The 12,628-nt window shown below is 35.5% G+C and overlaps 2 protein-coding genes across 3 annotated transcripts; one reads left to right on the forward strand and one right to left on the reverse strand.

The window, feature by feature from the left end:
- The first annotated feature begins 338 nt into the window (after positions 1-338).
- On the forward strand, positions 339-6,828 carry LOC105126629 (phosphatidylinositol/phosphatidylcholine transfer protein SFH12). Of its 2 annotated transcripts, none has more exons than XM_011027551.1 (15): positions 339-1,003; positions 1,160-1,267; positions 1,578-1,830; positions 1,970-2,069; positions 2,204-2,470; positions 2,741-2,818; positions 2,922-3,023; positions 3,100-3,149; positions 3,352-3,451; positions 3,560-3,655; positions 3,796-3,861; positions 4,527-4,602; positions 5,876-6,258; positions 6,367-6,447; positions 6,536-6,828. In XM_011027551.1, the coding sequence occupies exons 2-15, from the start codon at positions 1,228-1,230 to the stop codon at positions 6,545-6,547; spliced, it is 1,704 nt and encodes a 567-aa protein (XP_011025853.1). In that variant the 5' UTR covers positions 339-1,003; positions 1,160-1,227; the 3' UTR covers positions 6,548-6,828. The 2 variants fall into 2 exon arrangements, with proteins under 2 accessions (XP_011025853.1, XP_011025854.1); XM_011027552.1 differs by having other exon boundaries at positions 5,879-6,258.
- A 272-nt stretch (positions 6,829-7,100) lies between these two features.
- LOC105126630 (transcription factor bHLH110-like) lies at positions 7,101-10,148 on the reverse strand. The gene is made up of 8 exons (XM_011027553.1): positions 9,484-10,148; positions 8,441-9,038; positions 8,174-8,299; positions 8,015-8,080; positions 7,834-7,899; positions 7,647-7,706; positions 7,288-7,473; positions 7,101-7,241 (listed from the first exon to the last, which is right to left on the reverse strand). The coding sequence occupies exons 1-7, from the start codon at positions 9,651-9,653 to the stop codon at positions 7,357-7,359; spliced, it is 1,203 nt and encodes a 400-aa protein (XP_011025855.1). The 5' UTR covers positions 9,654-10,148; the 3' UTR covers positions 7,101-7,241; positions 7,288-7,356.
- Between the last annotated feature and the right edge of the window lie 2,480 nt (positions 10,149-12,628).

Consider the following 12,628-nt stretch of genomic DNA (forward strand, 5'->3'; position numbering starts at 1 on the left):
ATATTCTGCAGTTTTCAAGTCGTCATTGAAATGTAAAAGCATTAAAGATGAAGATGAATCTCAGATGTCAAAAGGATTTTTAGCTCTAATCGTAATATGGGTTAACTCAAATCATTCTGTCCTAAAGTTTTCGCCTGAGTGCTTCTTTAACATCATTTTGATTTATCTGGTATTCCCTGTAATATTAGTGGTGTTTGGCTTGCGTTCTAATTATATTTTTGAAGAGTTTTGAATATTTTTTCTCAATTTTAAATTAATTTTATGTGTTTTTGAATATCAAAATTAAATTTTAAAAAATAAAAAAAATATTTTCATAAAAAATAAATTAAAAAACAACTCTTCACCAACAATCACTGTTACAGCTTTTATATCGAACGGCAAAGGATGCCTCGAAGTTTCCCTAGTTGTTATAAGGGAGATCATCGTTACCCAGAACATAGCAAGGCCAAATTGTGATTCAGAGAAATTTGACATGAAACATCTCGCCATTAACATTAGGGTAAATTTCGCTGATCCAAGGACTAGAAATAGGATTAACTCAGGAGTTTGTTTATTGCCACGTAGCATAGAGACAAGTGTCGCTTAAGCTGTCTGTCCGGAAGTAGAACAACGGTTTTTTAAGGGAAATGTGACAGATAGATTGCTGTCTGGAAATAATTTTCAAATTTTCTGTCAAGGAAACAAAGTGGTGGCCTTCCACTCTCCCCCCCCGGTAATCTCTCTGTCTTAGCAAAGTACAGCTAGCTTAAAAAAACAACCCACTCACTATCTATGGCTTATGAGAATTGGTCAAGAATAACAACATTAACAAACAACAAGAAGAAGAAGAAGATCAGCATTTATCATTAAAAATAAACATAAGAAAAAAATTGCCGATATACTTGTCTACCCTTCCCGCGTCGTGTGCGCCTCACTGTCCCTCCCCGCAAAAATCTCCACAAATTATTTGTTTTTTCTTTCTATTTGTAGCCCTTCCTCACATTTTCACTCACCCTTTGCGGAGGTGCCCTCTTGCTCGCTCTCTTTCTTTCAATCTTCATTTTTTTCGTTTTGTTGAAGGAAGAAAATTGCTTGCTTGCTTGTTTTGTGTTTGTGTTTTTGTAATTTGTTTCTCTTTTTGGTGTTATGTTATAAGTGGTGTTATAATGGTGAAATGCAGGCATTTGGCTAAGGCTTCTGGTTGGTTGTGGCATCGTTTTTTATGTAAAAAGCACATTTCTCACACCAATGGCAACAGCAGTTTGTGTACCTTTGTCTCCCAACCCAGGTTAGCTACCTAATTCAATCTTACATTTCAATGTGTTTTTATCAACTAGTCACATTGAAGAAGGCTATCATTTATTCATCAAGGTCACTTGTCTAATTTAACAACTTCTGTTTCTTGTACATTTAGTAGTGTTAGTCATCATGTATTTTCTGACTGAGCAAATTCCTTTATGTTTTGATTTTGATTTTATATCTCATCTTCTAGGATATATGGCTAAGGTGGATATTTTGTACGAGTTTAGGCCAATTTTATGCTTTCATATTCTGGTGCGTCTTGTTAATCTTTAGTCGTGCTTGCTCTGTGTTTGCAGTACCAGAGATGGAACATTCTGGGGACGAGAGGAAGAAAAGAATTGAATCACTGAAAAAGAAGGCAATTAGTGCCTCCAACAAATTCAGGCATTCATTGACAAGAAAGGGTCGCAGAAGCAGCAAAGTCATGTCCGTTGAAATTGAGGATGTGCACGATATAGAGGAGCTAAAGGTTGTCGATGCTTTCCGTCAAGTGCTTATTTTGGAGGAATTGCTTCCTTCAAAGCATGATGATTATCATATGATGCTCAGGTTTATTATTCTTCTGGTTTCATGCTCAATGGTTTGATTGAATTTGTTATTCCAGATTTGATTCTCATCCATTTTGAAATACATAAATAATCTTTATGTATACTTTATTAATCTTTAGATTTATCCTCTGATAATGTAGATTCTTGAAGGCCAGGAAATTCGATATCGAGAAAACAAAGCAAATGTGGTCTGATATGCTTCAGTGGAGGAAGGAATTTGGTGCTGACACAGTCTTGGAGGTATTGATCATAGAAATGGCTTTATTAAAAGATCTTTTATAATCTTAATTTAGTCCATAATCCACCTGGACAACCCCACTGGGCATTGGCTGAGTCTCATGGGGTTCTTTTCCTGCTATTTTCCTGTTTTTCAGGAGTTCGAATTCCAGGAACTCAGTGAAGTCTTGGAACATTATCCCCAAGGGCATCATGGAGTAGATAAAGAAGGAAGACCTGTGTACATTGAGTCATTAGGCAAAGCAGATCCTGCCAAGCTAATGCAAGTCACAAACATGGACCGCTATGTCAAATACCATGTACGAGAGTTTGAGAGAACTTTTGATGCCAAGTTTCCAGCTTGTTCACTAGCAGCAAAGAGGCACATTGATCAAAGTACAACCATCTTGGATGTGCAAGGAGTGGTATGTTTGAACCATAATGATTGATGTGGGTAAATAAAACAATTTTCATCATGTGTATTAATGTGATTTTAGATTTTGATTATCATGAATCCTTCATGTGGCTTTCAAAGGTTCAGCAGAGTCAGTAGAAGGGATAGTAGTGGGGTTCTAGACGAATGTTAGGGTGACCTTCAAACATGTGTTCCTTTCCTTTCCCTTATTCTATAGACCATAATACAAATTATAATTACCTCAGAAGTTGTTATTCACTCTCAGAATTAATAATTACAGGGCCTCAAAAGCTTAACTAAAGCTGCAAGGGATCTCATCTCTCGCCTTCAGAAGATTGATGGTGACAATTATCCTGAGGTACGAACCTGTGTGTTTTGTCTTAGATTCGCAAAAACAATAACTTTTCCTTGCAAATGATATAACAATTGTGATTTGGTGTGAATTGTTGGCTTCTCGGCAGACCTTGAACCGCATGTTCATCATCAATGCGGGATCTGGATTCAGGATGCTGTGGAATACCATTAAATCTTTCCTTGACCCTAAGACCACAGCAAAGATCCATGTAAGTGTACACATTTCAATTCTGAATTGCTAGTTTGATGTAGGAAATTATCTAATTACAATATATCATTCACCAGGTTCTTGGCAATAAGTATCAGAGCAAATTGCTTGAGATAATTGATGCCAGGTAAGTTCATAAATGGTTGTTTACGCAACCATCTTTCTCGTCTCAGTTTCTAGTCTTCACAATTGTATTCACTCTTTTCTCCACGTTATACGCTGTGTAATCACCTATCCCCGTATGCTTATTTTCTGTTCACAAATCATGTGGCCTTTTTTCCTAGCCTCTTTTAATTTCCTTTCTCCCTTTTGATCGCAACGGATATCAGTGAGTTGCCAGAGTTTCTTGGAGGTACTTGCACCTGTGCTGACAAAGGAGGCTGTATGCGTTCTGATAAAGGCCCTTGGAATGACCCAGAGATTATGAAGGTGATCTGCAATTCTTAGAGCAACTTCTTCTGCTTGCTACAGTTGAACTGACCATCCTATCTAGTTTCTTTTAGAATTCGATTTCTTATTTGATTCAGTGACTTGCAGATGGTTCAAGATGGCCATCACAAATGTGCAAAGAAATGCGGAACTCATTATCCTGATGAAAAAACAATCTGTGAGGACGACCTAAGCAACTCAAAGGTTTAATATTGAATATTCACTTCTCATTCTATTTCCCCTTTTGGCATATCTGGCCTGCCAAATTAATTCTTTGCTCCAAGTTGTTTGCTTTCTTCATGGCGTGAGTTTTGAGCTACTCTTACTTCCTATTCGATTGACAGCTGCATGAGGCTCCTAAGGTGGAGACAGCTCCACAGCTTCCACAACCCTCCTTTGTTCCTGAGAAGGTACATGTCTAACAAACTTTCTCTGATTTTATGTTTGTCATTGCGGCATAACTCTGTTTTTAATTTTATTTTCTTTGTTTATCTTTAAATTTTTTATAGTTTTTTTTTTTTAATAATTCAATGTCAAAAATAAAATAAAAAATATTATTTTAATATATTTTCAAATAAAAATACTTTAAAAAATAACATCTAGTACACTTTTAAACCTGCTCTAAATCCATTACTAATTCTAAAGAGGTTTGAATTTCTTATTAGGTCATATAGGCTTTACAAAACAGGGTTTTATTTTTTTTTAAAAAAAAAACTATCATATTTGTAGAGGAAATTTGACAAGCTAGAGAACTCTAAAAAATAATTAGAAAAATAGCAAAGTCTTGAGATTGCATTCCATACTAAGAATAAAGATTTTAAAGGGTTGTGTTAGCACTCGTGCCACCCTTAAAACTAAATAATTAGAGGGTTGTGCTATTGGGAAAAGCGCAACTTAACCCCTCCATAGATGCATGTTATTTTCGTAATTATATTTTTATAGTGAGTTACTTTGTCAAAAAAAAAAATTGACAATTAATGTGCTAGTTTTTTATTTTCTTTATTCCCCTTTGCCTGAGAGTCAAATGCCTTATCCTTTTTCCTTTGACCTTTTTACTGGGAAATTCAACCTGCAGGCTTACAAGCTAGAGGAATATCAGCTTGTGGTTGATAAATCTGTCGACATGAGCTGGAAAAAAGTGGTAAACAATGGTAAGCTTGCTCTTTCCTATGGCACATTACTTGTTAATATGATTAAATTAAGTATATCATTGTGATTTCTCACTGGATTTTAATTGAACCTACTACAAATAGTATGAAAAATAAAAAAATAACCATTTAGATGGTAATTAAATAGTAAGAACTTTAAGATCAAGGAGTTTCTTTTATCTATGATCTTATATTCAAGTTCTTAGTTGTTTATATGATGACCACTAAAGACTTATATAGTTATTAATTTTAAGGCCCGTGAGATTAGTTGTGATGCGGGTAAACTGGCTCGGACACCTACATTAATAAAAAAAAATAAAAAAATGAATTATTATTTTGGACACCCACATTAATAAAAATAAATAAAAAAATGAATTATTATTATTTTTATTGTAATTATAATATATGATACTCAGCTCAAAGCCTAGATGAAGAGTTGGCATGAGTTGGGTTCAGGTTAGAGTTTGTATAAGTTGGAGAGTGTCCGAGTTGACCAAGGATAACTCAACCTTTGACTTTTCTTTTCATTAAAAAATACCCAAAAATGCAGGTGTTGTAATGTAAAGATCAGACGGGTCACATTGACATGCCGTGATAGGCCACCTACTTGGACGGTATCTTATAATTAGGTTTTTTTACTATATTTTTATAAAATCTTACCATTTAATTTAATCGTTGGAAAAAAGAAGAAGCACATAAATGTTTTTCTTCAACGACAATGCTTGTATAATATTGTGATTTAGCATATTATTTAGATTTAAGATGTCATCTTTAATTTTTGGATTTTTTTGCAATCTTTTAGCTTCTTTTTTTTCCAAATAATATCTTGAATATTTTCGCAAAATGATCATGTCATAGTTTTTGAAATTGATCCAATTTTTTTTAATTGTGATATGAGAATTTTTTATTTCCGTGTTGATGATTTAATGTCTTTTTATAATGGTTTTTTGTTTTCGATATTTTATAGCATTGATTTTGTACAAAGTTTTTTTGAAATTGATTTTAGATTTATTGTTTTATATTTTGTGTGGTTTTCCTTCATGAATATATTTATCTTTTATATATATATATATCAAAGATAATATTAGTTTCTCCTGAAAAGCACTGTTTTCCTTGTTAAGAAATCATGAGATGCAGATTATTCCAAGTTTTAATCATCATTATGCTGGTGACAAAACGATATGAGAAATTTGGCTTGCGTGAGCGAAATTCAGGGCATATATATATATCCAGCTATGTTCAAGATGTTGATCAAAGTTCCTATAATTTTCAAAAGCAGATTGCTATACTCAGTATGATGCTTGCAAGGCTCCCCAGGCAATCAACTCACCACTCTTCACTGGTGTCATGGCTTTGGTTACGGGCATTGTCACCATGATTAAAGTGACACGCAATGTTCCCAGGAAGCTGACCGATGCCACCATCTACTCCAATCCTGACTACTGCGATGACACATCGGTGAAGGGCCGGGAACAACAGTCACCTGCCATCTCTAGTGCAGATTACATGACTGTCTTGAAGCGCATGGCTGAATTGGAAGATAAAGTGAGTGTTTTGAGTTCTAAGCCTGTTTCCATGCCACCCGAAAAGGAGGAAATGTTGAATGCTGCTATAAGCCGTGTTGAGGCCTTGGAGCAAGAGCTTATGGCAACCAAGAAGGTATTTCAACATGGAAATGAATGCGTGGTAGTTAATACAGAGTTAATAAAAACATAAACTATAAATTAGAATTCTCTCATTTGTATCAATTACTCCTTGCTTATTCAGGCTCTCGAGGACTCACTTGCTCAACAAGCGGAGCTTGTCGCTTATCTTGAGAAGAAGAAGAAGAAGAAGAAGAAGAAGATGGTACAGTACTAATACACATCATAAGTTTGCTCAGCTTTGGAATTTTAATGGCTATATCATGTTTAATATTGTTTGGCCTGTGATGCAGTTGTTCTGGTAAAGGAAGAGAAGCTGGATGCTGAAAGCTGCTTAAAGAACTGCTGTTGTGATTTTCTGTTTTGAAGAATACTCCATTGCGTGCTCTCTTGTTCAAATTCGTGTATATAGCAATTAAAGGTTTTGTGAAGATCCAATTTGCGTTTCTAACACTGATGTATCGTCAATAAATCCTGGTGTCTTACAACTCTATATAATATATATATTGTAAAAACATCTGAACACCTACTACTTGTCTACTGAGAGTGATCAAAGGGAGAATAATATCCCTCAGTTTATACTGTACAAGTACTCTTAAATATCCTTTATGCATTTACCCTGCTATGAAGGGCAGTCTCGTGACTCAAAAGTTAGGCAAGCATGACCTCTGAGACCCGAGAAGTTTGGTATCAGTTCCTTGAAGAATGACTTCAGATGTTCATAGATTCATCTGTCCTTAACTCACAGACAATATGAAACCAAGGCAGGCTTCCAAATAATCCCTTTCGCCTTGTTAATCTGTGGTTGTGGCCAACAGAAAAAAATGTCTACTGATTGGCAGTTATCCTGCACTAGTGAAGAAACTACTTTCTACAATTTGATGTGATGTGAATTTACGAGGTACAAACTGATAAAAGAAAGACTTGTTTATTCCAAGAATCAATTGTTGCATTACTAAAACTAAACATTTCACATAGAAAACCTATCTTTATTACAGCATTGAGCTCATCATGAAGTCTTCGAACTTCTTTCTCATATGCTATGCTTGAGCTCATCATGAAGTCTTCGAACTTCTTTCTCATATGCTATCCTCAATTCTTTCCTTGCGGATCTTCAGATGTCGCCATTGCATGTGTTGAAGAATGATACACAAGATAGAGGCACAAGGCATAACCCTCTACTTCTGAGATCTCTCTTTTGTTGTCCCTTCCCATCTTCTTCATTTGAGCTCTGTTAACAATACATTGATGATCACATTAAAGAAATTAACAGAATGAAAACAAGTACAACGGTTCTCAAACTTCCCTTGGAAACAAAGTGTGTGTGTGTGTATTTAGGGTACAACGGATGATCTAATGAGATACTTGTAACTATGAGGAAACTTCCCTAGAAGAATTTCTTACCACTTGCGTTGTTCTAGCTGGCTTGATGTTTGATGACTTCATATACGGCACGCTCAGTGTCTGTCAGTAGCAAGGACTAAATAAAGTTAGTAAGAACAACAAAATCCACCAGTTTATCAAATTAAGAGTGAAGTATGTTAGTTTGATAGTATTACTGTGGACAGAAAAATGGAGAGGGATACATCACCTGCACTTGGTCATGAAGAAATTGTATATATCCAATTGCTTCTGTCAACACAGAGGCAGTGTCTGTCTGCAAGTTACAACGGACAAAAAACTAAAAATATAAGCATGGTCAAATTAATATTTTAATGCATTTCTTTAAGACATTCCTAATCAGGAGAATAATGTACAGATTTAATTATCACCTTGCCATAAGGTGCCACCAACCTCTGAAGAGCTGCAATCCTGTCCCCTAGTTTCTCCTTCCTGACCTAGTTAAGAACCCAACTCCACATTTAAACAAGAATCTATGGTATAAATTCTGACTTAATGAAGATTAAACTAATACTGCTTTAAACCATCACCTTCAATGGGGGGCACAAGGATCGTGGTGTGGACCTGTTCTTCTTGGCTTCTGTGAGAAAGTTCTTGGACTGAAAATTACTGCTAGGCCTCTTTTTTCTCCCAAATCCATCTTCAATGGTTGATGTCTTCAAAATCAAAAGGCGCACTTTCAGTTTACAGCTTTATAAATGAGGTGTTCATCATCAGAAATGCAATCGATCCAAGGTGTATAAATAGAGGCACAATTAGAATAACTACACTGGAATTAATAAGATTAAGAAACCCACTTTGTGGCAGCTTTTTGAAGGGCTATCTTTATGTGCTCGCGTGAAATGATCGAGAGTGTTTTCTGAAGACTGGCTAAAACTTGCGGCACCATCATAAGTACTAGTTGATAATAGATCCACAGCTTGTAAGTTCAAGTCCAAAGAACTTGAAACTAATGAAGAACACAAATCTGATGTTGAAATACTGATACTTGGTAAAATATGGCTAAAATTATATCTGTTACAACCAGAAAGATTCTGCAGACTTGCCATTTTTTGAGCATTGGAGTCTGAAATATGGTGAAGAGAAGATGAGCTGTTGAGAGGCCATTGATTTTCACCTAGATCATGAGAATATTGGTGCTTGTATTTAGATGACAAAAAATAAGACCCCTCGACATTAGAGCCAGTGTGCATCATTTCACCTGGCTTGAAGAAAGGATCTGCCAACTCTTCTTTGGTCTTTGCCAATAGAAATTCATTGGCCGTAAATGGTTGGTTGAAACCACTTGCATGGCCGAAACTCAACCCTGGAGTCAAGGAAGCAGGTGGCCAAGACACCCTTGAATTTGGGATGCAATCAGTTTGATAGTTGTTGTTGGTATTACTGTTAATATTCCTGCATGATCATAAATAAGAGAAACAAATGATCATGATACGAAATTTTTTAGTAACATCCACTAACATCCTAGGTTCTGACTGCTTGCGTGCTCACAGACCCTAGAAAAATAACTATAATATTAGAGAGAACGCCTTTCGAAGATTAAGTACATGAACCATTTGCCAAATAAAGTTAAGCTTGCCTAAATTACAGTGAAATAATAAAGAACTTCTTCCTTTTCCAGTCCCTATTCCAGCAAAAGCTGCAGCGTGGAACCTAGGAGAAAGCGTTAAGTTTATAGAGGAAGTAGCCATGCTTTAAAAAATGAATCCATCAGTAGCGCTGCTATATATACAGTGCACTTAAATCCATGAACATGTATAAGCTTATATACCCGTGTTTCGTAGAGCTTCAAACCAGAAAAAACAAAGTAGAATTCTACTAAGAGAGGAGAAATACTTACAAAATGAATCCTGTTCCTGGGTTCAAGTCACCGTTGCTGGAAACCTTATTGTAATCAGCAGATTGTGATAATAAAGAAGAATAATAACCTGTCAACTGTTCTTGAAACTGATGCTGGAGGTGGCGATTTCCAGGTTCCATCATATAATTTTTTAGACTTGATCCCTGCATAAGCCTAAGAAATTAACTGGGATGTTATCAGAACCTTTCACTCTCTACTGAAAGAATCACCCACAGGAACCTCTTTGCTTGCCTTTAGCGCGTTACTTTCCTCACTTATATTCTCTCTTTTCACCTCCTTGTCTCAGCTTTAAAGTAGCATGCATAAAAAGAAAGCAAGATCAAAAACCATGTCCGTCTTCCCTCTCCCAGTGTGCCTAGCTTGATCATTACCTTAAAGAAGAAACTTTTTTACAGATTCACTTTGCTCTAAAACTGTGTTTGGATGGATATTTTTGCACTCTCTGGATATATATCACTCATGAAAGATGGAACCATTGCTAGCTTGACCATATAATCGAGCCCTTGTTTTGCCTTAAGGCAAGCAAAGGTCCTAAAGGTAGAGGGAAATGATGGCAAACTTGAAACTTGAAATATTTGAACACTTGTGTAATACCAAAAAGGCAAAATGGTGTATATATAACCTAGGGAAAAACGACTTAACTAAGATTCTATAGGTTTAGCTAGTGCATGGTCTTTTGATAATTAACCTTCGTGTTAACCTAATCAATCTTTTCTTGTGTATTATGAAAGGGAACATTTATATTTATATAAAAGTTGATGAGTATGAAACCCTAATGTTCACTAATTTTATACACTAATCATGTAGGGGGGGAGATAATTAAAGTTATAGTGCTGCTAAATATAATAATGTTTTTTAATTAACAAATAATAAGAGGCCCTTCATCAAAAAGAGAAGGTAATACAATAATCCAAGAGCATGAGAAAAGCGAGGCTCAGGGAAAAGGTGACGGGGAATTTGTAAGATTTACAGTATGGGCAAGTTTGTCGCTGCCTTCCCTTCATTTCCAACACTCTTCCAGCCTGCTCCTGTCCAACCTTTTTATTCTATTTCTTTCGATCTAGTCCTCATATGTTCAAGTACAAGTTGGTGTCCAAAGGTTCGCCTTCTTTTCTTTTCTTTTCTTTTCTTTGAAATAATTAATTTGGATGAGCCTTGAACATGATTTATGTATTAGCGGCACTAGTTCTAGGTAAAGGGTTTATTCGGGTTCAAATTCCACTGCTTTCCGACCTAACCGAGAAGGGAAACCCTTGCAAAGAAAAAACCCTAAAGGGAATGATCATTTGAATCAACACATGGATTCTTTTTGTAAAGAAATAGCATAAAAATGACATTATGCAAATTCCTTCCCAATAATTGCAAGCCCATTGGGATTCCAAGATGCCTATAGTACGCTCTAAGTCAGCTGGAATTTTAAAATCTAATTGAGAGAACCTAGTCTGTCTAATCCACTTTCATACATAGGCAGGCACCCAATTGGAATCCACGTTGGATGCATTATGCTTTGACATTATACGAAAAAAAAGGTTCTTACACACACATAAACATACCAATTCTATGAAGGAGAAAGGAAAATGGGGGAACATCAAATTATTCTGCCATGATCTCCTAATCCTTTTTCAGCTATTGCCAGTCAACCATTCCCAAGAATTTGTTTCAACATTAGCACCATGTTGCTATCACTTCTGCTTAATTGCCTCACCTCAGAGGGAAGGATTACTCTCACTCGACTACACATATATGAGTGTATGATTTTTGACAAGCCTTCTCCTCTAGCTTGTCGATCGCTATATATGCATGGGTTTCTGTATCCACATGAATGCATGTCCATAGCATTTTTCAGCTAAATATTAAAATTAATTTTAGATTTCTATCTAACCAATAACTTCAAAGAGAATAAAGCATGTGATTTTGCTCAACTCCTCACAAGTGAAAAGAAGCATATAATATATTATTGTAAAATATTAGCTGATTTAACCTTGCAAGCAAAAATAAAAGTTAAACCAGCAAGTAACACACCGTGTAGAAGCAAAGGCCTGTAAAGGGGGTCTAAAAAAAGTCGATAGGGTTAAAGATGTTTGAGGAGAAGACAAGGCATTGGAGCCAAAGAATATATGCTTCCCTTTTTCTTCTTGTTTTTTTTAGGGAAATTAAATCGTGTATTGTGGACCATGATCTTTCTGTTTCCCATGCCAAATACCATTCTTTATGTTTCTTTGTTATCTTCCATTAGATTTCATCAGTCTTTACACAAAAGCATACCCTCGCTTTGTCTGGCTTTTTAGTTCACAATAATTGGTGGTTCTGCGCTCCAAACATTGCCCATACAATACCATACAAGCTTGTAGCTTGCATTTCATAGTATTTGGTAATATTATTCACATATAGATCTATATCAACAGCATGCATAGCTTAGCTAGCACCAGGTGTAGTAGGGTTTTGACATCTTGGTGCAGTGTAATTAATATTATATATATAGGTAGTAGCTAGCAAGTAATTCTGAACCTCCTCCACCATCTGCATCACAAAATCAAACCAATCCCTGAGCTACCGGTACCGTACAAATCATCAAATAAGACAAGTCTACTAGCAAGGATTCATTATCCAAAGCCACCTCCTTCATAATATGTAATTGTGCCTAGTGAAACAAGCTATAAATTCTTCATAATCCCTGCTGTTGTAGTCACTATAAATTCTTCATAATCCCTGCTGTTGGATATAAATAGGTTGATGAAGTTATCTCTGATATGATAATTTATATTTGTGAAATAATTATGATATTAATTAAGTTAAAAACTTGTTTAAATATCCTAAAGAAAAGAGATTTTGGCTTGCAACATCAACCTTTATTTTGTATGTTCATCAACTTTCTTTGATATTTAAAAAAATAAAGAAAGAAATATGGGAGTGGATATGTGTAGATGAAAACGTGTTGGTTAAGTGTAGAAAAAAGCTTACATATTTTTTATATATATTGAAAGGAAATCAGAAAGAAAATAAAATTAAGGGTAATTTTGTTTTACTAATGGTTTCGAATAATGAAGCATTACTGTATGATATAATATTTAAAATGGTTACACCCTTACCGTAAAGTGGCTGGGGGGTGGAGGGGGGGGTGAGC

This window comes from Populus euphratica, unplaced genomic scaffold (assembly GCF_000495115.2).
Source record: "Populus euphratica unplaced genomic scaffold, PopEup_1.0 scaffold41.1, whole genome shotgun sequence".
Lineage (NCBI taxonomy): Eukaryota > Viridiplantae > Streptophyta > Magnoliopsida > Malpighiales > Salicaceae > Populus > Populus euphratica.

Excerpts from the sequence above, each read along its gene's own strand:
- LOC105126629 (XM_011027551.1), top strand. The coding sequence starts at position 1,228 with ATGGCAACAGCAGTTTGTGTACCTTTGTCTCCCAACCCAG. Across the intron at positions 3,024-3,099 it reads AGACCACAGCAAAGATCCAT|GTTCTTGGCAATAAGTATCA; the intron begins GTAAGTGTACAC and ends ATCATTCACCAG. Across the intron at positions 4,603-5,875 it reads GAAAAAAGTGGTAAACAATG|CAGATTGCTATACTCAGTAT; the intron begins GTAAGCTTGCTC and ends AATTTTCAAAAG.
- LOC105126630 (XM_011027553.1), bottom strand. The coding sequence starts at position 9,653 with ATGCAGGGATCAAGTCTAAAAAATTATATGATGGAACCTGGAAATCGC. Across the intron at positions 8,300-8,440 it reads CTTCAAAAAGCTGCCACAAA|ACATCAACCATTGAAGATGG; the intron begins GTGGGTTTCTTA and ends TTGATTTTGAAG. Across the intron at positions 8,081-8,173 it reads CCTTGTGCCCCCCATTGAAG|GTCAGGAAGGAGAAACTAGG; the intron begins GTGATGGTTTAA and ends GTTCTTAACTAG.